We start from the raw sequence: 27,274 nt of genomic DNA, 5'->3' as shown, positions 1-27,274 counted from the left end.
GCGCGCCGCCGAGGAGCCGGGGAGGGCGGCAGAGGGGCCGGGAGTCCGGGGCGCAGCCGAGACCCCCTCCAGGGCAACCTCAGCAGCCGAGGGGGCCCCCGCCGGGGCTGCCCGCGCTCTTTCGTAAGTCGACCTGGTCCCGCTGTCCCAGCCGCTGGACCCTGTCTTCCCATGACTTTCACTTCACCTCCGGGGAAAGCCTGGGCGCCTGTCCCTCGAGAGAGAGGGAGCCGGGGATCTGCCGGGGAAGGCGCTCGGATCCTGGGCTGAGCCTGCGGAGGTCCCCATGGAGCCCGAGTCCGGGGCCGGAGGCGGCTCCGCGGTGCACAGCAACTTCAGGGCCCGGGCGGAGAGCGGACGCTGGGAGTTCCCTGGGGCGCGGCGGAGGGAGGGCGTCCTGGGAGACCGGGTCCGCGGGTCCGCACCCCGGCCCCTGGCAGAGCGCAGCGGGGTGGCCGGAGTGGCCGCGCCCCGGGGTTCTCTCCGGACGCTCCCCGGGGGGAGGATGCGCCTTTCCCGGGCCGGGGCTCGCCCTCTGGGTCCTTCTGGCCGGAGGGCCACCTCCTAGACTCGCCCAGGTGAGGGGAGCCGAAGGACGGGGTCCCCACGCCTGTGTCTTCGGCCCCGCCTGCTAGCCTTTCATCGGACCTGGACCTGCAAGACTTGGGCGTCCTGGCCCCGAGGCGGCGGGGGGAGGCGGAGGGGAGGGAGAGGGAGGCGGCGCCCGCGGGAACGGCTGCTTCCCCGGCTTCCCCAATAGGACAGAGAGTGTGGCTTGGGGGTGGGGATGTCTCCTAATAGTCGGGCACCGGAGGCTGCGGGACTGACCGCCCCGCGGCGCCCTGGCAGGGACGGTGTCCTGCGCTCCGGAGGTCCGGCGCCGGCGGCGGGCCTGGCCGGAGCCCTCCATCCCCTGCGAAGCGGCGGCGCACTCCCGGCGGGCCGGGGCCCCGGGATCCGGGCCGAGAGGTGCGCACTCCGGGGTCGGCTCACCTTCCTCACTTAGGCTAACGGAGCTGGCGGGTGGTGGTGCTGTGTCCATTTCAGAACTGCTGTCCCGCCCGGGGGAGGTTTTTTCTCGTGGTTGTAGCCGAGGAAACTTGTGTATTGTGTAGTCCGTGTGGGCTCGTGGGGAGCTGGCGTTAGCCTTGAGGCACTTGTCTTTTTTTTTTTTTTTTTTTTCCGTACTCAAAATAAAAAAGCAGCAAACTAGACTATTAAGGGAGTTGGGGATAGATAATAGTAAGTGTCCACCTTGTTTGGTAGACATGAAAGCCACCCAATTGTATCTTATCTTACTTGCGCGAACGTGCCCTTTCTATGCAGCCACCTATCCCAGGCATTCTAGAGCCTGTCCTTTGCACAGTGCTTGTTGACTGTGCAATGAGGAAGTAAAATCCTTAAAGTTAAGCAGAGAGCAGTTTTTCTGTCGCGTTTCCTAAGGACCATTTCGCTGTGAGAAATGGCCAGGTAAGATGCTGTGGAATCATTGTTTAACTTGCATTTTCAGAGAATCACAGAATCGGGCTGTGAGGCACTGAAAGTTTGTGGAAAAGACCAGAGTTTCCTTTGGGAGTTGGGGGAGAAGTGTCCCCCTCCTGGTTATTTCTTGAACCCATTCCTTTGAGAGGTAAAGTTTACAGTTATTTGCTAAATGCCACACAGTTAAGCAGAGAGGTGGTTTGTGGGGGTGGATGGCATCATTGGGCAATTAGTCCAAATTCACACTGGATGGCACCAGGCTAAGTACCCTCAGGATAGGGCAGTGCATAGTTATGAAACTAACTTTGCATGAACGTGGGTCACGGAGACAGGAGCAGGTGGAGACATAAGACTATACAGAGAGTGCCCAGCTTCTGCTCTCTCCCTTGAGAATAGCCAACCGGTGGGCCCACTGGTGTTGGGGGCCTGGGGCTTATAGCACCACGGACTGGAAGTAAAACCACGCCAGCTCCAAAGGCGGGAAGAAAGCAGTAAGAGAGGATTCTGTAATGCGAAGTGGAAAACCCACATTTGGTGAGCACATACTGTGTGCCTGGCAGTGCTGAGTGCTGTGGGAGCACAGGTGTGCTGGGTGAAGGAAGGAGGCCTTCCTGGGGAGATGTAAGTTAGAACCTGAAGGATGAGTAGGAGCTGCATAAACTAAGTGGGAGGAGGCAAAGGAGAAAAGGGGGAGTGTGCTTGCCCAGGGAAGGGTGTGCCCTGAGGCTGAGGAGGGGAGAGCAGGGACTGTTCCAGTCTGGTATGACCTGGAGGAGATGATGCCCGATCTTTGGGCCATCTTGTGGAATTGATCCTCAGGACTGTTTCACGTCTGAAAGTATCCAGGTGAGAGTTAAATTCAAAGCTGCAGTGGCTGTGTGGGAAGTGGACTTGTCAGCCCTTCAAGTAGACAGAGCTGGCTCCAGGCCAGTGAGAGGCCTGGTGGCCTGGGCTGAGGTTGTGGCAGCAGGGATGACACACACAGGTGGGTAGATTGACGGCAGACCTTGGAGTGACCTGTGACTAGCTTTGTGTAGGGTGTGAGAGTGCAGGCTGTGAGAGTGCAGGGTGACGCCACTGAGTTTAAGCTTGAGCACTTGGGTATGTGGTGCTGCCATGTGCAAAAGAGGGAACAGTGGAGAAGGGGCGGATTTGGTTTTGTTGACTCTGAGTATTTCTACTCTCAAAGCTTTCTAGGCTTTGAGAGTAGAAATACTTCAGGGTCTGGAAACAGCAGGCTGCAGATTACCCTCCAAAGAGCTGGGGGTTACCTGTTGTTTTAAGCTTGAGGTGGGCAGTGGGAGGTGTGTGGACCTGGAAAAAAGCCCCTGCCTTCAGAGGAAAAGGTGGAGGAAAGCAAGGGCGGTGCTGGATCTCCACCTAAGCTGCAGCGGGAGTGAGCACCGTGTGTGTGTGTGTGTGTGTGTGCGTGTGTGTGTGTGTGTGCGCGCGCGTGTGGAATTACCTCCCTGGAAATTGCCCCTTGAATTAGAGGTGGGACAGAGGGTTGGCTTTAAAAAAAAATAATAAAATAAAATTAAAAAAATATATATATATATATATTGATTTCAGAGAAGAATGGAGAGGGAGAGGGAGAGAGAGAAACATCAATGAGAGAGAATCATTTACTGGCTGCCTCCCGCACACAGCTTAATGGTAATTGAGCCCACCATCTGGGCATGTGCCCTGACCAAGAATTAAACTCGTGACCTCTTTGTTCATAGGTTGATGCTCACCACTGAGCAACACCAGCCAGGCAAGGGCTGGGTTTTTTGAGATGCGAGAGCTGCACACATTGATCTGTGAATGGAATGAGCGAGTGGGAAGGAGGGGATGAATATACAGGATACCTGGAGCCCCTTCCACTCTGGGAGCATTAGGTAAAAACAGGCTGGTCATGCTGGCATTTTGATATCAAACTCATGTAACAAATCTCAACATCTTACTAAGACAAATTTTGAAGCACTTATGTCTATGAAGTTTGAAGTTTTACTTTGTAGATATGCAGATTCAATGATTAGGAGAAACATTGATGGGAATCACACCACAGAGCTGCAGAGTGGCTGAGCGTGGCCCCTGGAGTGGCCCCACCACGTTCTAGCTCTGACCTTGCACAGGCTACCTGACCTTTCTGCCTGGTCTCCTGTCTCCTGGCCTCTGAAATGGCACCACCCCTAAGGGGTACATGCTCTGTGGTGACTTCTTGCAGGCTGTTGTGAGGATTGCATGTGTGCATTATGTATGTGCAGTGTCTGTACAATGTATGAATGTGTGTATGATGCATGAACAAGGTAGGCACACGTGCCTCATGAATGCCCAATGTGTGTGCACATGCCCCATGATGCATGTACAATGTGTGTGTGTGTGTGTATGTGTGTGCGTGTACATTGTGCCTGGTACAAAGTGCTCTCAGTAAGCCTTAGCGCTGGTGAGTGTATTATGATGATGTCGTTTCCATCACTTCCAGATGTAGAATCCGAAACCTAGAGAATTTTGAGAACCTGTCCAATCCCTTCAGAGACAAACAGTAGCAAAGTAAAGGCCAGGATCCCATTGCCTAACTCAGTGGTCGGCTAACTGCGGCTCGCAAAGCCACATGCGGCTTGTGAGCCAGGTTTGCCGCTCTGTTGACTAATGAGTTTGCCGGCCACTGCCTTAGGGAAAAACACTTAAAAAACATGTTAATAATGTGCTGGTGTCTTTAACCTTAAGTCAAAACTTCTGGGTAAGGGTAATGCCTTACGCAGTGGTTAGCAAACTCATTAGTCAATAGAGCCGCAGTTTGCCGACCACTGGCCTAACTCACAGGCAGGGGCATCTTTCACTTAGCATGTCAACAAGTGTCAGGTGCCAGATGCTCTTTAAAATTAGCTGTAACAAACAAAATAAATACAGCAAAATCAAATTGATTGTAATAAAAGGATCCTGTGACGCTCACCAGAGTGCAAAGCAAATATCAGACTTTTCCTAAGCAATGTAGAGATACATGTTTTGTATTAATTTGCATTGCTTTACATGTCATTTTATATGCATTTCCATCTGCTGGTAGTTTTCCTTGTGAGATCTAAAGTCTGAAGCTTCAAGTACATAAGATCAAACAAAATTAATGAGGAATTAAATGCAGCTGCTTCAAACCCTAATGGGCCCCTGGGAATGATGGGCTTGGTGTGGGCTTTGGGGAAAGGAGTGGATCAATATTTCCTATTGTAGAAGATGTGATACCATTTGATAAAAGCAGGTCACGTCTTAATGTGTGATGAAGCTTTTCTGCTGAGTATACTAGAAAAATAAGGAAACATGGAAGAAGACCAGAGAGAAATGGCCTATTACATAAAATGCCAGAAAATGAAGCAGAAACAGCAGTCTGCTTTATGAAGCTGAACTAATAAGAAACACTAAGGATCAGAAAGTAAAGGTGGAACTTTTAAGCATAATCTTAAATACCAATGTGTGGAGTTTTAAAATCGATAAAGTTTTCCTAAATTGTGCTTACTAAGAAATAGGCCAGCCGAAACTGGTTTGGCTCAATGGATAGACTCTATCAATGGATAGAGCGTCGGCTTGGGGACTGAAGGGTCCCGGGTTCGATTCCGGTCAAGGGCATGTACCTTGGTTGTGGGCATATCCCCAGTAGGGGGTGTGCAAGAGGCAGCTGATTGATGACTCTCTCTCATCAATGTTTCTAACTATCTCTCTCCCTTCCTCTCTGGACAAAATCAATAAAATATATTAAAAAAAAGAAAAAAGAAAAAAAAAAGAAATAGGCCATTGTCAATGATAAGTCTTAGTAAAAAAATAATAAAAATAATAAAAAAAATATATATATATATTTAAAAAACAAAAAATATATATATTCTATATAATAAAAAGGTAATATGCAAATTAACCCTCACAAGATGGCTGCCTACGACCAGGCCGGCAGGGGGGGTTAGTGAGAGATAACCAAATGAATTAACAGCAGGTATCACTTCAAAACGTACAAAGAAGTGGAAAATTGGGCCTCTGAATGTTTTGCCTCAAAACAAGAAAAGTTCTATTGGGTTGGTATCCACAAATTACCTGAAAGATGGGGGAAATGTGTAGCTAGCCATGGTCATCACTATGTTTCTCTTGAAATTATCATGTTTTCTTTGATTACAAAATCCGTATTATTAACTGGTACACCTAGTGTGTGTGTGTGTGTGTATATATATTAAGAACAACTATGATTCTGCTACTTAGAGCAGTGGTTCCCAAAGTATGGTCCCTGGACCAGCTGCATCAGCATCATCTGGGAACTTACTAATTTGCACCTGGAAAATGCAAATTCTGAGCCCACCAGATCTGCTGAATTGGGACCTCTGGTTCAGCAAACTGCATTTTAATATTTAGAGCCACGCCCAGTGGTGTGGCTTAGTAGTTGAGTATCAACCTATGAACCCAGGAGGTCACGGTTCAATTCCCGGGCAGGCCACAGGTCTGGCTGCCAGCTTGATCCCCAGTAGGGAGTATGTAGGAGGGAGCCAACCAATGATTCTCATCATTGATGTTTCTATCTCTCTCCCTCTCTCCCTCTCTGAAATCAATAAAAAAAATATATTAAAAAATATTTGGAGCCAGCTTTCATTCCTCTTGAATTTTCACTTCTTTGGTCTTAACCTTTCATTTCCCTCTTGTAGTCATTAGCTTTTCACTGTGCTGCTTACCTTGTGGAAAATTGTGGCCAGACAATTTTCTGTCCCAGGGACTAAACTGGTGGAAGATGCTTTCTGAGATCCCTTTAGAGTTCTGCAGCTCTGTGATCCTCACTCTGGGAGAACCACATTGATTTGGTTTTAGACTTGATTTTGCTGCCTTTAAAAGAAAAACTCACCTGGCAGTTTTATACTAAACAGAGACTCTTCCAAATAATAGAGCCAGCCAAAACACAGCTGTTCTCCATCGATGCTCCGGTGGAACCACATTTCTCCACCTGGGACAAGTGCAGTTCATTTCTTGGACCTAAGTGTGAGTCTTGATCTCTGTTAAGTTTCATCTTACTAGATGCAAGCCTGTCCAGATCTGTTTGTGTCCCATTTCTGTCCCTTTTCGTAGAAACCTTCATGTCCCCTGCCAATTTGGCCGCTGATGTCCTGGCCTGAGGGATTAACAATATGAGCATTTCCCCACAGTTAATGAGGCTTGAAAACTTGGCATCCTTTGCAGTCCTTGTGGGCCTACCAACAGAGCAGTTGTCATCAGTCCCATGGCGGTTTGCATTGAAATGACTGCTGCTCTCAAGTGCTCACTGGCAGTCTCTCCAGGGAGAGCTGCTCTCACCAGGTGGGCAGGCTTCTCCCGACATCATCCAAGCACCTCCTCAGGAGCTGTTTGTGATGAAGGCTTCTTTCCTGCTCTTATGTTTATACCACCAACTGAGATTTTTTTAATAGGTGACACAGGAGTAATTTTCAACTTATCTACAGTCAGATGAAGCTGAATTCAGAAATTTCAAAAATAATAGGAGGTAAAAATTGTGCCTCATTTGTCCTCTCTGCTTCACTGCACTCACCCTTCTCCCAAGCTCTAGCACTCAAGTCCATATTTAGCCAAGACATTTAAGTTATTTTATAATGTAAAGTTTTGCGCACACATGATTCTTTTTTATTTTTAGGATTTTTTAAATGAAATGTATTGGGGTGAGATGAGTTAATAAAGACATATATGTTGTGTTGGATGCTCACCACCCAGAGTCTGGTCTCCTTACATCACCGTATGTTTGACCCCCCTTCACCTTCTCCCTTCTTCCTTCTTCCTCCACCCCTTCCCCTCTGCTAACCACCATACTGTTATCTGTGTCAATACTGTTTTGTTTGCCCCATATGAGTAAAATCATATGGTTCTCATCTTTTTCCATCTGACTTACTTCACTTAGCATGGTACTCTCAAGATACAGCCATGTTGTCGCAAATAGAAATTTTCATCATTTTTATGGCTGAGTAATATTCCGTTGTATGTATGACCCACGTCCCCTTTTTCCAGTCATTATTGAGTTGTTTCCATGTCGTAGATATTGTGAACAGTGCTGCAGTGAACATAAGGGCACATATATCTTTATGAATAGGTGTTTTCAAATTTGGGGGATAGATACCCATAAGAGGGATTGCTGGGTCATATGGTAGCTCTTAATTTTTTGAGGAACCTCCATACTGTTTTCCATAGAGGTTACTCCAATTTACATTCCCACCAGCAGGTGTGAAGGTTCCATTTTCTCCACACCCGCTCCAGCACTTGCTGCTTCCTGTTGTGTGGATAATAGCCATTTTCACTGTGTGGGGTGGTATCTCATTGTGGTTTTGATTGCGTTTACTTTACAGCTGGTGAGGATGAGCATCTTTTCATATATCTGTCAGCATGATTCTTAAATACGTGATTCTTAAAGGAGTACAACTAGGTAATGTATTGTAATTGCTCAAAAAATGCTTTAAAAGGCAAAAGCAAAACAACTTCATGGCAAGAATGCTTTTAGCCATGGTTGCTAGAGCATGAAGCAGTGCCTGAAATTCTATACTATTCTTTTTTTTCTTTTTAAAAAAAATATATTTTATTGATTTTTTTTACAGAGAGGAAGAGAGAGGGATAGAGAGTTAGAAACATCGATGAGAGAGAATCATCAATCCGCTGCCTCTTGCACACCCCCTCCTGGGGATGTGCTCACAACCAAGCTACATGCCCTTGACCGGAATCGAACCCGGGACCCTTCAGTCCACAGCCCGACGCTCTATCCACTGAGCCAAACCAGTTTCGGCTCTATACTGTTCTTCATGACCCTTATCTAATCCTCCTGGAGCCCTCTTCTTCCTCCCTTCCCCAGCACTGAAAGAGGAACCTAAACCAAACTGCAAAAATCTCCAAAAAAATCCAAGACTACTTTCTTCTTCCAAGATGCCACCAAACCTCTTTCGAAGGGTTCTCCCTTCCCGCAGCAAACAGAAAAACGTGTCTGGTGCCAATGCAGCGCTTCGCAACCTCAAGTAAACGTCCATGAACACTCGGTTCTTCTAGCTCTTTGCTCTCATTCCTCCTCTGTCTGTCCCCCTTTGTTGTGTGCTGATCTGGTTAAGGGAAAAATAGACCAGATGGTCCCTTTGGAGGAGGGCTTCCTGGGCTCAGCCTGCACAGGCGGCCTGTCTGCTTTTGGATAGGCTGGGCCTGTTTCCAGAGGCTCTGTGAACACTGGCATTTGTCACGGGCATCTGCCAGATGTGGGCCACCTGTGACAAAGCTGCTGGTTCAGCTGGCAGCAGAGGGCGGGCACTGGTGCCCAGACCAGGAGGAACAGTCTCAGCACAGGTCCTTGCTTACCCAGGTTTCTTTTCTCTTCCTTCTACATCATTGCAGCATATTTGGAATATTTAAACTGTTGCATCCTTTTTCTGCCCTCCTCCCATCCCCACACACACACATTTACTAAAAGGAGAGGCTCGTCATCTTCCACCAGGTTCTCCCTTCCCAGCATCCACCCTGCCCTGCTCTGAGGCAGGCAAAGGCAGAGAGAGGTGGGATGGCACACAGGTAGACACAAATTAAAGTGTGAAGACTGGGTTATGAAAACATACTAGTAGAATGATATGGAGCCCTGGCCAGTGTGGCTCAGTAGGTTGAGCGTCATCCCAGGCACCAAAAGGTCACCAGTTCAGTTCCCAGTCGGGGCACATGCCCAGGTTGTGGGCTTGATCCCAACTAGGGGATGAGCAGGAGACAGCCGATCGGTGTTTCTCTTTCTCTCTCCCTCTCCTTTCCTCTCTCTAAAATATATATATATATATATATATATATATATATATATATATATATATATATATATATAATTTTTTTTAAAGAATCATATGGAGATTCTGGAGCTGAAGAAAAGGATGGGGTCCAGGGGAAGGATCCCAAAACAGGAGGAACATAAAGTCAATACCATGGCATGAAAACCCCCAAATAAAAGAAGCATTTCCAACTGCTAGCTAGTGGCCTTTTCTGGGGAATTGCCGCTACAATAAAATTTAAATGTCACAGAATGACTGGGATTTCTGGAGATTGTGTTCAGGTCACCCAGGACTTCACTGTTTCTCTCTGTATTCTCTTGGGCAGCACAGTTTCTAGTTGTATCTCCCCAGAATCTAGTAGAGTGCCTGCCTAGCACATGATGGGACCAGTCGATGTTTGCTGGATGGATGGGCAACCAATTGAAGGGGGATAGAAGTAGGCTATATGAGCATAAAGGCATGTATATAAGATATGTACTTAAAAGAAGTGAAAGCACGGACATGACAGGTGTTCGACACCTATGTTTATGGCAGCATTATTCGCAAAAAATGGGAGCAATCAATGCAAGTGTCCATGGACAGACAAATGGATAAACAAAATGTGGTCTATACATACAATGGAATATCATTCAGCCTTTAAAGGAAGAAAATGGATGAAACTTGAAGACATTGTGTTACGTAATCTGAGCCAGTCACAAAAAGGCAAATATTGTCTGATTCCTCCTGTCTGAGGTTCTCAGAGGAGTCAAGTTCATATAAAGAGAAAGTAGAGGGTGGCTGCCGGGGGCTGGGAGGAGGAGAGAAATGGAAGTTTGTGTGTAACGGTGCTGAGTTTCAGTTGGATGAGAAGTTCTGTGGATGGATGGTGGTATCGGCTACAAAGCTGTGGACGGACTTAAGGCCACAGAACTGTGCACATAAAACCAGTTAAAATTGTAAACTTTATGTTATATATTTTATGACAATAAAATAGTAGAAAATGCATGTATGATCCATTAACTCATAAATATGGAACAACAAAAGTTATTTCTATAACCAGGACGTTAAGCAGGTGATACTCAGGGAGTTTATATTATAGAGAGGCCAGCAGTGACATCAGGCTTGTAAAGATGTTTAAGACGGTGCTGCTCAGAATGGACGTGTGAATCCTTATACAAGGCAGGGGCGTTCAAAGGCATTTAGTCCCCGTTATCTCCCCCCCCCCACACACACACAAAAACACACACAAGCAAACAAAAAGGAAGCTGTCTTAAAAAATTTTAAACCTACAGAAAGGTCGAAAGAATAGCACAGTGGGCAGCCATCTGATTCCCCTTGGCAGTGAGAATGCTGAAGGCTTTGATGGGCCTTCAGCATCATTCTGCCTGAGGCAGGGTTGGGGGTGGGAGGATGGGGGGGATGGAGAGGGGGGGAGGAGGGGGAAGAGAAGTGGGGGGTGGGGTAGGGGGGAGTGGGGAGACCCTCAAGGCTGCCTCTGGGAGGCGGTCTCTGGGCAGACAAGGGGGTGTGGGGTGGTAGTGGCATGTTGAAGATGGAATCCAGTGCCCGCTATGAGGACAGCCCCTGCTCTGTGACACTTGGGGCTCCTCCTCCGGCTGTTGTTTAACTGCTTTCCGCCCCTTATCCTAATGTGGCCTGTGTGCCCTGTGGCCACAAGTTCTGCCCCACATGCCCCTGTGAGTCAGTCCCTGCCCTCTCTCACTGAAGAGGAAGCAGGGGGGTAACGAGATTAGTGACAGCTGGTTAGGGCAGTCAGGACTGAAATTCAGACCTGTCCACTTTACATTCCAGACGCATTAGGTTGTACACAAAGGTAGAGCAGGAGGGTAAGATGGGGAGGGGGGTGTCAGTGTGTGGCAGGGAGGAGAGGAATGGGGTCAGGCAGGTCGGGGAGGAACGGGAGAGTGACTCACAGCGGCTCAATGTGGTTCAGCCTACAGACACTGATATCTTTTCTTTGTAACACGTTTTGTTAGAACCAGCTCTCCAGAAGGCTGCTCGCCTGTAAGGTGACTTTCAGAAAGCATGTGGCCTGCCCCATGCCTATGGCCAGAACCAGACCAAAGGAGGTTTGCCATAAGCTGAGTCATGCTTCCCTGAGGTTTGGTGAGCAGGCTGCCCCGTTCATGCCAACATCAGAGTTAGTTCGGGAAATCTTGGAGTCTGCTTTCCTTCCAATGTTTACCCAAAGCCTCCATCTGCCTCTCCATACAGATGGGTGAGACAGACATTCAGCATCATCTGAGACACATAATTTTGCACTTGGCTATATATGGGATTGTACTGTTGTATAAGTGGACCCGTTAGCGTGGTTTAAATTTAAGCGTGCACGCGCCCGTGTGTGTGTGTGTGTGTGTGTGTGTGTGTGTAGCATTACTCTTTCCATATGGTCATCTTAAACATAGAAGGGTGTTGTTGTTCTCTCAGAGGATAACGCAGAGTGGGCCCTTGCTGCTGCTGGCTCAGTGGATGGAGGTTTGGGGGCTGAGGGCTCTGATACTCGCTTGACCTGGTGCTTCATGGTGCCGAGATGGCAGCTACAAGGCTAGCCGCCATGTTGGCGTTCAGGTAGAAAAATGGGCCGAGGGGATCGATAACCACATGGCATAGGTCCCCCCAGGTTAGGGTTTTCATAGAACTTTCTCAGAGATGGCATGATGGCTCGCTGGCTGGTCCTCTATAGAATGGAGGCTGGGGGAAAGGCTTTTGGAGGGGCACGTTTCTGCTACAACAATACGGGGTTCTCCTGTTACAGAAGGAAGGGAGGAGAGGTAACTGCCGTCTCTTCCGCAGCCATAGGTAAAAGCTCGCAGGTCTGTTTCTGAGTCTCAGTTCATTGATCCCTCCATTCTGGCACAGCACCACACGGTTCTGATGATTGTAACATCATAATTTGTATGAAAATCTGAAGCGTCTGCTTTTACTGTTCTCTACAGTTGGCATAAGTTTGCTTAGATTGTTGTTGTTGTTTTGTTAATCTTTACTGGAAGATATTTTCCCATTGATTTTTAGAGAGCGTGGAAGAGAGGGAGAGAGGAGGAGAGAAACATTAATGTGAGAGAGACATTATGGATGGGTTGCCTCTCACACACGCTGGATTGAGCTGGGGGAATTGGACCTGCAACCCAGGCCTGTGCCCTTGACCTGGAATCGAACAGGTGACCTTTCAGGGTGTAGGTCAACACTCTAACCACTGAGCCACTGGCCAGGGCAAGATGTTTAGTTTTTTAACTTAACAGTCTTTTAAATTCTTTATTACATTGACCTAAAATAAAACCTACATGTTGAGAAGAAATAAATGGGTTAACAAAGTTACTGCCACTTTGTTAACCTGTTTCTTTAAGAAGAAAACAAGGACTTGAGAGAGTTGAGGAGGGTGATCAGACATTCCTCCTACGTTGAGGGATGTGAGGGGCCAGTCAGGCCAGGGCCCGAGGGAAAGTGGTCTGACATGGGGAAGGCCGTACGAAGGTCCTAGGGCAGGGAAGAAGCTGGTGTCCTAGGAAATTGTCCAGGCTGGTGCTGCTTGGAGTATAATGAGCAGAATAAGATGAAGCTGAGAGGAGGGCAGGGCAGGAACCACTGGGCCCTGTGGCCATGGGCACAATTTCTGATTTCATTCTAAGTGCATGAAACCCCAGTGGAGGGTTTTAAGTGTTGGGAGTGAGACTAGGGGGGCGGGGGTGGTGGTGATCGGACTTATGTGTTTAAAAGACCTTGCTGGCTGCTGTACAGAGAATGGATTAGAGGGAAGCAAAGGAAGCTGGTGAGGAGGCTACTTCCTAGGAGGGCAGGGTGGATGCTGCCGTGGATTAGAGAGGTTCTGATGGAGTGGAAAGGGGTGGGTGGATCCAGAATCCGTTCTGGATGGGTTTTGCTACTGTCAAGAGCTTGGAGAGGCAGCCCTGCATTGTGGTTAAAGGTTTAGGCTCTAGCCCGGCTGGTGTGGCTCAGTGGTTGAGCATCAACCTATGAACCAGGAGGTCACAGTTCAATTCCTGGTCGGGGCACATGCCTGGGTTGGGGGCTCGATCCCAGTGTGGGGCGTGCAGGAGGCAGACAATCAATGATTCTCTCTCATCATTCGTGTTTCTATCTCTCTCTCCCTCTCCTTTCCTCTCTGAAATCTATAAAAAATATATATATTTTAAAAAGTGTAGACTCTAAAATTGGGCCGTAGTTGAGAATACTGGCTCCTCCACATATATCTTCTGTGATTCAATTTCCTGATCTGAAAAATGAGGATAATGACAATACCTACCTCATAGGCATATTGAGTGGAATCTATAATAATAAAAGCATAGTATGCTAATTAGACCGGACAGCCGAATCATCTTCCAGACATCCTTCTGGGCAACCTTCTGGACGACCCCTGGACAAAGCCGGGGTTGTGAAGGCCGAGGCAAGCCGAAGTGGCTGTGAGGGCTGAGCTTGCACAAATTTCGTGCATCGGGCCTCTAGTAAACAAGAAACTGTAAATAATTCTAGTGGTCGGCAAACTCATCAGTCACCAGAGCCAAATATCAACAGTAAAACGATTGAAATTTCTTTTGAGAGCCACATTTTTTAAACTTAAACTTCTTCTAACGCCACTTTTTCAAAATAGACTCGCCCAGGCCGTGGTATTTTGTAGAAGTGCCACACTCAAGGGCCAAAGAGCCACCTGTGGCTCACGAGCCGTGGTTTGCTGACCACAGATCTAGACAATTAGGAGGGGCAGTTTTTGCCCATGACTAGGGCAGCATGGAGACTTGTGTTGACTTTGGCCAGAGAAGGCTGCTGAGCCGGGCTGGATAGAAAACTGCCTGGAGTGGCCCGGATATGTCCATTCCCTCGAGGGGCTCAGGTGGATGCACAAACGTGTATGCAATGGGAAAACATGTCCCCAGCATCCCAAGAATGGAACGGTGTTAAATGATGGGTTGGCATTTGGACTCGGTCACCATTAAAGTCCTTGTCCGTTTTTACATTTTGCTCCCAGGCTTATCAGGAAGTATGGGTTAATTCATGCAGCCTTGGTGGAGAAGGCTCAGGAAAGTAAATGCTATTCTTCAAATGTCTTCTTCCTATAGAGAAGTGTGCTGACCCCTGTTAGGAAATCACCCTCTAACAATTTAAAGTCCCAGTTTAGATTAGGACTTGTTCACAGTATACTGTGAAATGAAAGAAACATAAGACAGTGCGATATAGTGAGATTTCTTATTAAAAAGCAAGCTTAAAAAACAAAGCCAACAACAACAAAAAACAAAACAAAACGAAAACACCCAACAAGGTGTATTGAGAACAGTCTGGAAGGACACACCACCCACAGAGTGTCCTCACACAGGGGGGGTGGATTACTAAGGAGTTTGTATTTTTCTCTGAGGCTTCTCTGACTTTCTGGTTTAATGAAGATGTTGACTTTCATAAACAGAGAATGGAAAAACCCTTTCCTTTCCTTTCTGATACTATCCCCTCTTATCATTTAGGACTGTTTGTTCTTAATTTGTATTGTCTCGTATTTTGCCTCCTTATTGTTTCTGCTCTCAGTCGGATAATTGTTGTTGCAATCTTCCTCTAGAACCATGGCCGGCAAACTGTGGCTCTTGAACCACATGCGGCTCTTTGGCCCTTGAGTGTGGCTCTTCCACAAAATACCACGGCCTGGGCGAGTCTATTTTGAAGAAGTGGCATTAGAAGAAGTTCAAGTTTAAAAAACGTGGCTCTCCAAAGAAATTTCAATCGTTGTCCTGTTGATATTTGGCTCTGTGGGCTAATGAGTTTGCCAACCACTGGGCTAGAACAATGAGAACGGAAGGCCACCTGCACAAGAGACCTGCCTTCCTGCTCCTTTGCAGGCTCTTCCGTTGCTGTGTTGGGGGCAGGAGGAGGGTGCAGGGGGAGGGAAGGAAACTCATCCTGGCTGGGTCATCCTCGGGCTAGCGGTTGTGCTCCAAAACTTTCTCTGGGTTCAGTGATGTGCAGAGAACCCCTGGATTTGTTGAAATCAAGGAGCTGTGTTCAGTAGAAGGACCTTAGCTCATGCAACCGGATGAGGGGGTTTTCTTTTTGTTTGTTTGATGAGTGAGCTCATCTTTTTTTTATTTTTTAATATATTTTATTGATTTTTTACAGAGAGGAAGAGAGAGGGATAGAGATTTAGAAACATCGATGAGAGAGAAACATCATTCAGCTGCCTCTTGCACACCCACTACTGGGGATGTGCCTGCAACCAAGGTACATGCCCTTGGCAGGAATCGGACCTTTCAGACGCTCTATCCACTGAGCCAAACCAGTTTCAGCAAGTGAGCTCATCTTTATATTAGTGTTCTTAAGTGATGATTCTTCTTTGTAAGACTTCAGCAAGAAACAAAATCTTAACACTTCTAAATCAATAAACTCTTCAAATCCTGTTTTCACACAGACATGCTGATGCAAAGTTTAAGAAGTTGAAGGTGGCCCACAAAGGGAATACAGTCTCCACCCAGAGAGAGAGAGTTCCTCCAGAAAGTTTTCTGACATAATTAGTGATTCTCAGAGCCCAAATGGTGTCACTGCCCCTGCAAAACAGATGAGTCAGTAGGTACACGGAGACAGGACACGAGGCAGGAATGTCTTGGGATGAGTTGGCTTTCTTTTCCTTCAGAGCCTTCCTCGGGCTGGGAGATTGACTCATCTCTCCCTTCCCACCGGGATTGGCCCCCACCTCGTTCCCCATGTAAGGGTGGAAGGCTCAGGACTTCAAACGTGGTTTGCTATTCATTTCTGTCCCAGCTTTAGGACAGTTAGATAAGACATAGTAATGAAAGAGTTTAGTCAGGGACCAAAACTGTTGTGGAAAATACAGTTTTTCTTTCGATGCCAAGAGACAGTATTAGCTAACGGGTTAAGGGTGCATCTCTGGCATGAGACTCTCTGGGTTCACGTTCCAGCTAAAAAAACTTTCTAGCCCTGTAGCCTGGGGCAACTTCTCAATCTCCTTGTGCCTCAGTTTACTGTCTGGTCGGGAGAGTAAAGGTGGTGCTAGCTCACTGGTCTGTTGAGAGGGTTGAATTCTTACATGCAGAGCACTTAGAACAGAGTCCTGAGTAGCAACTCCATTGAATGAGTCTACATAAATAATAATGATATTATCAAATTCATAAAGAGCATTACATGGAGGCATTCAGGCATTATTCGTTCCAAAATAGTGAATTTACGTTGAGATTTTTAGGGGGAATAGAAAGTAGGTTGAAAAATAAGACAGGATGCCAAAAGTCTGGGGGAAATCTAAAAAAAAAAAAAGTGCTTACCACTGAGAAACAGTAGTGTCTGGGCATGAGGGTGGAGGTGGTGGGGAGGAGGGGACGGAACCACGGCTGGCATGATCTGGGCTGTGCTGAAGCACTGTGCATGCATCCCCTTGTTCAGCCCCAAATTCCTCAGGAATAATTGTTTGGCCCTTGAGTGTGGTGGCTCTTCCACAAAATACCACAGCCTGGGCGAGTCTATTTTGAAGAAGTGGCATTAGAAGAAGTTTAAGTTTAAAAAACGTGGCTCTCCAAAGAAATTTCAATCGTTGTGCTGTTGATATTTGGCTCTGTGGGCTAATGAGTTTGCCAACCACTGCTCTAGAACTATGAGAACGTCCATTGCTATTATTAACGTCCAACCACCAATGAGGATGCAGAGGTCGAGGGGCTTGTCCAGGACCGAGGTGCTCGATGGGCCGTTCCTGAGGGGTGCAGGGGCCTCTCCTGAGCTGAACCCAATGGCTTCAGGATCCCACGTGGATTCCTCTTCTTCCCCCCACAGCCCCCAAGTGAGCTCTTAGCTCTCCACAGCTTCCTCCTTTCCAAAAACATTCTACCTCTCACTTTGACCAGAAGAGTAAAAGTCAGTTATCGCCTTAATGTCGTCTACATAGAATTATCTAGTGAATTCTTTTCATTAAAAACCCCCACAAAGTCAGCTCGCCCTCCCAGACTTAGAGTCTGGCAGGCTGGACATGGGAAGAAAAGAGGCCTGATCACGTGTGCTTGTGGAGTGACCCTTGTCACAGGGTCTCCTGAACCCTCATAGCAGCTGGGGGGAGGGGTGCCAATCCCCACTTTGAGGTCAGAAAACCGGGCTTCCGAGGTTGGTTTGATCAGCCTTGCAGCTACTAAGTGTTTCTCCAGGGATCTGTGGCATCCTGCAGCCCACACAGGCACTTCCTTTCCTCTCTCCCAAGTGGCCCCCCCTCCAACCTGTAGGAGTTTCTGGAAGGAATTGCAGGTGTGCAGGGAGGCAGCAGGAAAGGGAGGGGCCTGGAGGGGGCCGAGGCCACCTAATCTGCAAATATGGCCTGTGGGTCCCTCATTCTTGGTGCCCAGGCTAAACCTTCTTCAGTACCTTTCTTCCAGTCTCCCTCCTCCAGTTCATGACTACCATCCCCTTCCTTCCCTGGGACAGGAAGCATGCACTTCCAGGACATGTCTGGAGTTTGCAATCGCTGACTTAAGGAGAGTGCGTTGAGGAGCTGCTAATGGCTGTGGCCATTTAGCCCTGAGTGCAATTATAACTACTTAGCTGGGTGCACCTTTGTGCCTGCTATTTCCCTTAAGGCTGTAAACAGCACCTGGAAGGGCTGGGGGAAATGATGATTTGGGGGGAAAGCTTCATTCAACATCCTGTTGGGTTTTTATTGAATTATCCAAATAGACCCTATTTCAGCTGCGCTCTGGTGAGCAAACCTCACCGTCATTTCCTTCTCAGTTCCGCCGACATCACCAGGAAATGAACCCATGTGGAGATAGGCTCCATGCCAGATCAGGCTTCCTTCTCTGCCTGGGCGGGTGGGAGGGGAAATACCCTTCTCCCATGGGTGGAAGATTACTTGTAATCTCTATAATAAAAGCCTAAGCAACCAGTACAGCCGAATGACCAGAATGACTGGTCACTATGATATGCCCTGACCACCAGGGGGCAAACATTCAATGCAGGAGCTGCCCCCTGGTGGTCAGTGCACTCCCACTGACTGTGGGAGAGCTGCTCAGCCAGAAGCCAGGCTCACTGCTGGTGAACGCAGCCTGGTGGCAGGAGCCTCTCCCACCTCCGAGGCAGCAGTAAGGAGCAGCGAGCCGAGCGGTAAGGAGCAAGGAGGCAGGTGGTAAGAAGCAAGGGATCCTGGATTGTGAGAGGGATGTCCGACTGCCAGCTTAGGCCAGTTCCCTGGCAGGGGGAGAGGGAGTCAGGCCTAGGCCAGCAGACAGACATCCCCCAAGGGGTCCCAGACTGCGAGAAAGTGTGGGAAACTGACTCCCAATGAACAAGGCGACAGACACAAATTACAACCCCAGATGCTGGAGCACATTTTGGGGATTTCATGTTGTGTCTATGGCCATACCACCCTGAACACACTCAATCTCACCGGAATTGGGTATTGTGACAACCTTAGAGATTAATCAATCTCCAAACAAACAATCTTATCTCATCATTGTCCTAATTCATGTAATTAGGCATAAATAGAAAGCAATTTACATAAACGGATAGAATTAGAATGAATTTTACCCAAATGAATTTTTTGCTTTTTCTTTTCGTACTTTATTGATCCATGAAATCTCAAATTAGCATTAATTAATAGTTCCCACTGATAACCACGGTGATTAAAGTGAAAAGCCCTCCCATTGCTAAAGAGGTTTATAAAGGCTCCCACAGCTGTCATGTCATGTATGAAGTGCCATTTAATTATCAGCTTCACACTTAAGTAAAAAGGCAAAGGCCGCATCTGTTCCCACCGCCCTTTCTCCGGGGCCCCCTCTGCACCACGCTTTCCCGAGCCTTCCTGAGAACGGAATGCCTGGAGCACACACTTCTGACTTCAAGCTGCTGCCGGAAAGGCTGAGTGGGGCTAGGAGGCCTGGCTGCCTGCCTGCTCAGAGAGAGAGGTCACAGGGCACCCAGAAGGGAGAGGTGGCAAGCACACTCTGGGTCCCATGTCTGAGCTTCAGTAGTGAGGGACCAGAGTATTCCTTCCCCAAATATGCTAAGCAGAAATGCAAACAATATAAATGACATAGTACTAAAATATCTATATATTTTTTAGAAAATATATTTTTATTGATTTGAGAGAGGGAGAAAGAGATAGAAACATCAATGATGAGAGAGAATCATTGACTGGCTGCTTCCTGCACACCCCACACTGGGGATCGAGCCCAAAATTCAGACATATGCCCTTCTGGGAATTGAACTGGTGACCTCCTGGTTCCTGGGTCAACACTCCCACTGAGCCACACCCGGCTGGGCTATATTTTAGTGGTTTACATTATTTTCCATTCTACTTGGTAAGCAACATCTCTCAAAATTAGATATAGTTAGTACAGAATACCACAAAATACCACCATTCTACATAGTTCCATTATTTCTGGATTCTCTCAAGGCAAGAAACTTGTTTTAATCTTTATTGTTGAAAGTATTACATATGTCCCCTTCCCCCGGAATTCCCTTCACCTCTTCCAGCCCGCCCCCTGGCCTCTACCCAGGCCTTCGCCACCCTATTGTCTGTGTCTGTTGAAGTAATTTTATCTTCGTGTTTCCACTGAATTATTCCTTTTGCCTCTTACAGAATGAAGATATCCAGATGTTGTATTAAATACCCCCTACAGCAGAAAGTTTTCATCCTGTTTTTAGCCCTGTGGTTGTTCTCCTTGTTGAAGCTTCTGAATGTGGGAAGACTCCTCTTCCCCCAGAGAGGTATTTACTTGGTAGAGCACTTCCTCAGTACCTCCCCTTTTGTAAGGAACAGATACACCCACGTTAGCAGCGAAGTCCGGTATAAAGTTAACTGCTCCGGTGTCTATGAACAGGAGCCTTTGGAAATTGGCAAGACTCTGGAGATTAGAAGAAGAGACATCATCGACTTGGATGATGATGACGTTGTGGCAATGACGAGCAATTGTGATGTTTATCAGCTCCTAAGAAGGTACCATCAAAAGCTCATTTCAAGGGAAGAGAAGAGGTTCCCAATAGCTTATTCTTTGGTGGTTCACAAAGATGCAATCATGGTTGAAAGGCTAATCCATGCTATATACAACCAGCACAATATTTACTGCATCCATTATGACCGTAAGTCATCCGACACCTTCAAAGTCGCCATGAACAATTTAGCTAAGTGCTTCTCCAATATTTTCATTGCTTCCAAATTAGAGACTGTGCATTATGCCCACATCTCCAGACTCCAAGCTGATTTAAATTGCTTGTCAGATCTTCTCAAGTCTTCGGTTCAATGGAAATATGTTATCAACCTGTGTGGGCAAGACTTTCCTTTGAAGTCCAACTTTGAACTAGTGTCTGAGTTGAAGAAACTCAATGGAGCAAATATGTTAGAGACAGTGAAACCCCCTAAAAGTAAAACGGAAAGATTCACTTATCACCATGAACTCAGACAGGTGCCTTATGAGTATGTGAAGCTACCAGTAAGGACAAACATCTCCAAAGAAGCACCCCCTCATAACATTGAGGTATTTGTTGGCAGTGCTTACTTTGTGTTAAGTCGAGCATTTGTTAGATATGTCTTCAACAGCTCCCTCGTTAAAGACTTTTTTGCCTGGTGTGAAGACACCTACTCGCCTGATGAGCATTTCTGGGCTACCTTAATTCGGGTGCCAGGAATCCCTGGGGAGATTTCTCGGTCAGCCCAGGATGTGTCTGATCTACAGAGTAAGACCCGCCTTGTCAAATGGAATTATCACGAAGGCCTTTTCTATCCCAGTTGTACTGGGTCTCACCGCCGAAGTGTGTGTATCTATGGAGCAGCAGAATTGAGGTGGCTTATCAAAGATGGACATTGGTTTGCTAATAAATTTGATTCTAAGGTGGACCCTGTTTTGATTAAATGCTTGGCAGAAAAACTTGAAGAACAACAGAGAGTGTGGATCAATTTGTCTTCAGAAAAGTTATTTATGGATAAAAATCCCACCATCTCATCATGATAAAATCATGATGGAAACAAGGCATCTGATACATGGAGTTAATATGGAGTTGTATACTATCCCAAATCCAATACCACATGAGCTTAACTTCCTAATGGTTTGAAAGAGATCTGAAATTCCATGCACAAGGGAGAGTGACTTAGTCTTTGGTGGCAGTTAGCCTGTAGTTGGTTGAGTACTTTTGTTTGTTTCTTTAAAAAAACAAAGTTTTTAAAAAATTGATTTCAGAGAGGAAGGGAAATGGAGAAAGAGAAACATCAATGAGAGAGAGAATCATTGATTGGCTGCCTCCTCCATGCCCCCTACTGGGGATTGAGCCTGCAGCCCGGGCATGTGCCCTGATCAGGAATTGAATCACAACCTCCTGGTTCATAGGTCAGTTCTCAACCACAGAGCCATACCAGCTGGGCTTGTTTGTTTCTGCCTGTAATTCCACTGAGATAAATCAGGGTTCTTAAACAGCCATCAGATACTTATTGATCTCCTACTGTATGCCAGACAACTTTTTAGAGATGTGTAGCAATTAAGTCCAAGTTTTAATAACTTATACAATGCTCCCGAGGGAATATGCCTTTCCCTGCTCACAAAGCAACCTTAATATCTTAAGTTCTCTACATAACCTGGGTCCTGCTGAATAAGTTTTGGAGTATGGTAATCACCCATATAAACCTCCCATTTCAGAATAGCATTTAAGTACAGTGACCAATACTCCACTTGTCTCTTAATTCAACTCATTCAACTTTTTCTAACCATTAGAATATTAAAAGGAAGGACTTCATTACCTCAGAAAATCTCCAAAATGTCCAATTTCCTGCTTGCCAAGGCATAATTTACCTTTTAGTGCCTCACTCATTTAATTCAGGGTCCGGAGACCCTGTGGGTATGGCATTTATAGTGTCTGAATGTTGGGGAGGTGTTTGGGGTAAGTAGAGGGATTGAGACAAAGACAAAGTGGTATCTGAAGAGGAACAAAGGGATTTATATGACTTTAGCATCATGTTACACAACGGTGCCATGATGGCCTCCTTTTAATTCAATTGTTTCTTCAAAGCACATTTCCTGATTAAAAATAAGAACTTATTAATACTCAAAGTATTATATTCCAGAACATTGGTCATAAGTCTTCCAGTTCATAGATTACCATTACATGTAAGTTTCTTTATAATGAAATTAGTATACTTTTGTTTTATGGAACTATCAAACTCAGAATCACTGAATTTTCTTGAAAAGGCTAAATGAAATATGACAGCTTTCAAAACTAATTATTATGGTCATTAAAATAAATTCCTTCTCCAGCAACTTAAAAGTGGAACCCAAACTTAAAATTATGAAAGCTCATAGCTTAGATCCAGAGAGAACAAGCTTATTTTCCTAAGGATATAGCAAGAATATTGATTAAAGATATTTTGTAAAACCTACACCTTAGATAACTAGGAGTGAGTCAAATATAAACCTATTATAATGCAACTGTGGTGCTGGAGGTGAAATGGGATAGGAGCAGGGTTTTTATGTCTCGGGAAATCAAGGATCTCATAAAAATTTCTTGGTGATCTTATGTTTCCGTGTCAGCCTCAGGGACTATATGAAGATGTAGCAATCAATGCCAGTGTGAGACTATTGGGAAGATTGAAGTATTTAAATACTTTTTAAGATGTCTGTGAAATGAACTCTGATTGTTTTAAAGTTTATGATACTGACTGCCAAGGGGCACCATTGTCTCCCTTGAACTCACTTTTCTTCCTTTTCTTTCCCTTGCCTGCTTCAAAAACAGTTATTCTTCAGAAAACAATCACCAAGTCCTTGTTCTTAAAGAAAAGTGACTGTTGGGCAGAGCTGGATTCTGCAGATACACTTATCAGGTCATTAGTGTGTGTGACTGTGACAGCTGTCACTTCGGTCTTTGAAGTGAGCACTGGATTGCCTATCCTGCCTTTGCCTACCTCCACCCAGCCCAGTCACCACACTGCTCTCCGTGGGCTAATCTCTTCACCTTACTTCATCCAGTTCCCCCATCCCCCTCCACTCTGAACTCTTGTCAGTCTGTTTCATATATCCAGGCCTCTGGTTCTATTTTGTTCATCAGTTTTTTATTTATTAGAGTCCACATATAAGTGAGATCGTATTGTATTTGTCTTTGTCTGGCTTACTTCACTTAGCATAATGCTCTCCAGGTCCATACACGCTGTCACAAAAGATAGGTGTTCCTTTTTTTATAGCTGCATAGTATTCCATGGTATAATGTACCACAGCTTTATTATCCACTCATCTACTGATGGGCACTTGGGCTGTTTCCAGATCTTGGCTATTGTAAATAATACTGCTATGAAGTGTTTTGAATATAGGGACAAATTATTGAAGTGTCAGAGAACAATAGCCTTATAATAAGGCTAACATAGATCCAACACCATTGTTAGACTTAACCATTTACCTTTTCAGGGGGGGAAAACACACACACAAGTTTTGAAATATAAAAAGGAGCTACAGTTGCAGGGGCAATGTCTGGAACCAAATCCAGGTTTGCAGAAACTCTAGTCACTCCTTATGGGGCTTCTTTCTAAGCCAATATGATTAGCATATTGGTTTCCTGGCTTAGACTGGGAGAATGAATTAAAGTACTTTTCCTATTATCCAGGTTTAAGTACACAAGATCCTGATGCAGTCTTGGTTTTTATGCCTTTGGTCATCAGAATAAATGCAAATACTGAAAAAACAAATGTCGACCTCCTGGTTCAGTGTCTTGCCTCTCAGGAGGAACGATTCTATTTCTTGTTCCTCGGAAAATTTGCAAGTTATTAATCAGTGTAATTCCATGTTCAAATGAAACATGGAACACGAAAAGGTGGCAGTGCCTTCTTTTGTTTCACAGACACATTTCTCAGGATTCCTTATCTAGCCTTCAGGGAGCTGGTCAGAACATGCCCTGGCCTCAGGGACTCTGCATGATCCCCCCTGGTCTGGAGGATGTCCTGCAGTCTGTGTTTTATCATTATTCTTTGCATAGTATTTATTGAATCTACACTCTTAAGTTATTTGGTTGGTGATAAGACCAGGACCTTGGGGTTTGTAAAGTGTATCAAATAATATTAATGAAAGTTATACCAAATATATATATATATATATATATATATATGTATATATATATATATACACATATATATATATATATATATATATATATATATATATATATATCACAGAACAAACTACTGTAATATTATAATAAAGACCCATGCTGCTGCTATTCTTAATGTTTTGGTTGTTTTAAGTGAAATATTTATATAAGTGTTTAAATTTGTAGACTTAAACCTGAAGATTTATCTTGCCTTCCAGAATGTGATGATCTGATATGTATTCGATGAAATGACAATCTTCTTTGTGAATGTAAAGTGGATGAATGTACCTATGAATGTTACAGCTGTTTTTGCGGTTGATGATGATGATGGAATGGGAGTTTTGATCTTTTAAAAACATTTTTATCAACTGATCTCTAAGTCTCTTACTGTGTGTTACCATTTTCAAAATACATATTTCCCATTATAAAAGTTTTAAATAGATCGGAATTGCATTGGGTGTTTGCTGCTGCCAGATGTTAATTCTCCAGTGTTGTAAAATAAAATGTTCCCCAAATATTTCATGGTGTTGCCTTTCTCTGGTTGAGCTATTTCCCCACGCAGACTCGTTCAGTTTATGATACTTGCCCAGTATGTGAAGACCACAGCCAGTTTCACTGCTGAGTGGAAGAAATTCAGTCTGTGTACACTATACAGCACATATGCACACAAACATGAATTGTTTAATTTTGCAAAGTCTCAAAGGATCGTCCAGGATTTCCCTGTCTTCATCCTCTTTCAGGTTGGTTTCTCTAAGATTAATTATCTAGAATCTAATTATCTAGATTCTAGTTAAATATTTGTGTTTGCTTGGTTACTTTGTGGAAGTTCTTACTAAGGCATTGAGAGCCCTTTCTCGGCTCTCCCTGAGTCCCTGGAAAAGCCAGACTTGCTGTCTGCAACAAGACTCCTGCCAGGCTGTGAGCGCTATGGACAGGAGGCCTGGCTGGTGGGTAATGCCTGATGAGCTTCCCTCTGTCCTAGCATGACCTTCTCCAGGTCTACTGGACTGCAGGATATTTGGCATTGTTCATCCACACGCCCCTGCCCTCGCTCTGAAAACCCCCTGGTCTGTTTGATTTTTTCACCCTTCCTAAAGCAATGACAGCCACCAGCCTTCCTCGCTGGCAAGGAGCATGCGTATCCCACTCATAAATTAGCCATCTCAAGGAGTAAGGCCATTGTAGGAATCTTCATAAAGAAATTGACACCTGCCGAGGCCGTTTTGGCTCAGTGGATACAGCGTTGGCCTGTAGACTGAAAGGTCGCAGGTTCAATTTTGGTCAAGGGCATGTACCTTAGTTTCGGGCACATCCCTAGAAGGGGGTGTGCAGGAGGCAGCTGATTGATGTTTTTTCTCTCATTGATGTTTCTAACTCTCTATCCCTCTCCCTTCTCTGTAAAAAAAAAAAAAAAAAAAAAAAAAATCAATAAAATATATATTTAAAAAAAAAGAAATTTATACTTTCTCTTCAGCTGAGGTTAGTTCTACCTCTTGCCAAGCTGGACAATCATACAAAGCAGAGTAATCTCACAGAAGAATTTGGATTTTTTTTATTTTTTTATTTTTTTTAGTAGTGGTGGAAAGGATGAGTAAGTCTCTCCAGCATCGTATGAAAGACCCACAGGCTTGATTCCTAGATAAGCAGTTCCATATTTCTTTAATTTCCTTTGGTGTCTGCAAAGTTGCGTCTAAACTAGAACTATTGGCTTCTAGTTTCATGAGACTGATTATGAAGAAACCCTGGCAAGAGAGAGCGGGTGGCTGCAAATTCATGCCTATTGCTGGGAGGCTATTCCTATGGTGATGCATAGCAAGCAGCTGGAGCTCCGCTCCAGAGGCAGGTGGTCAGTGGGTCCGCTGACGTGGTGAGCAGAGCCCACAGGAAGGCCATTCCCAGGACGGCAGGTGCTCCTCACGCAGAGCCGCAGCTCCTCCCGCCCTTCCCGGGAGCACCTCGCCCTGAGCCCGCAGAGGACACGTGGAGGCAGAAAACCGTGGGCAGCCATCCGCGTACGTTTATTTCACTTTTGTTGTGGCTGTTGTTTCTCAGAGGAGATTTAAACAGGAACCCTTTGTATTCCTAATTCTAACATCCTGGCAAAAATCATTGTAATTCTCTGACTGCTCTTCTAATCTTATCCATGTCCACATGCATTTTCTTATCTCTCTTCCCACTGCCTATAGTTGCACTACTTTCCCATATTAACCATATGATCTTTATGGCTAGCTATTGGTCATACCATAATTCACTCAGTCTCTCCTTTATTGTAGAACATTTTAATTTCAAACTACTTAACGTTTTCTTCTTTTTGTTTTTGTTTTTGGCTGTCATAAATAATGATGCTGTGAACAGCTTTATACATAAAGCTTCTCATTTCCTTGAATCAATTCCTTAGGCATTTTCAAGAGCAGGATTACAATCCTGAAGAGAATGCATTATTATATATATATATATATATATATATATATATATATATATATATTCTGATTGTTTTTAATATATGTTGCAAATCACCCACTCAAAGAATTATATAGGACACTTGGTTGGTGTAAATCAACGACAGCCTCAACCTATGTGAAATAAATTGTATTTATTCTGATATATGGCTGTTTTGATTCTCAAAGTGAGCAAAGACTTTGCCTAAAGCAAGGTTGTAGCCATTCCTCTAACACAGGGGTTCTCAACCTTTTTAATGCTGCGACCCTTTAATACAGTTTTTCATGTTGTTGTGACCCCCAACCATAAAATTATTTTCATTGCTACTTCATAACTTTAATTTTGCTACTGTTAATGAATCGTAATGTAAATATCTGTGTTTTCCGATGGTCCTAGGCGGCCCTGCTAGCGGTTCTTAACCTGTAGGTCGCAAGGAGAAAAAGCAGAAGTCACTCAGTGGAGCATCTGAAAATGCACTTAGAAGGTGGCTTACCTAGCATATCTTCCACCCATCTCCCTTCCTTTTTCCCTGCTACCTG

General features: G+C 45.3%; 1 protein-coding gene across 3 annotated transcripts; it reads left to right on the top strand.

Moving 5' to 3' along the window:
- Window positions 1-21,442, top strand: GCNT4 (glucosaminyl (N-acetyl) transferase 4). Of its 3 annotated transcripts, none has more exons than XM_036410351.2 (2): window positions 1-123; window positions 19,819-21,442. In XM_036410351.2, the coding sequence occupies exon 2, from the start codon at window positions 19,820-19,822 to the stop codon at window positions 21,182-21,184; it is 1,365 nt and encodes a 454-aa protein (XP_036266244.1). In that variant the 5' UTR covers window positions 1-123; window position 19,819; the 3' UTR covers window positions 21,185-21,442. The 3 variants fall into 3 exon arrangements, with proteins under 3 accessions (XP_036266244.1, XP_036266243.1, XP_036266245.1); XM_036410350.2 differs by lacking the exon at window positions 1-123 and adding an exon at window positions 818-969; XM_036410352.2 differs by lacking the exon at window positions 1-123 and adding an exon at window positions 1,522-1,630.
- The last annotated feature ends 5,832 nt before the right edge of the window (window positions 21,443-27,274 follow it).

Source organism: Pipistrellus kuhlii, unplaced genomic scaffold (assembly GCF_014108245.1).
Source record: "Pipistrellus kuhlii isolate mPipKuh1 unplaced genomic scaffold, mPipKuh1.p scaffold_m20_p_4, whole genome shotgun sequence".
Lineage (NCBI taxonomy): Eukaryota > Metazoa > Chordata > Mammalia > Chiroptera > Vespertilionidae > Pipistrellus > Pipistrellus kuhlii.
The sequence above is the reverse complement of the archived record's forward strand: the minus strand, read 5'-3'. Positions and strand labels throughout refer to the sequence as shown.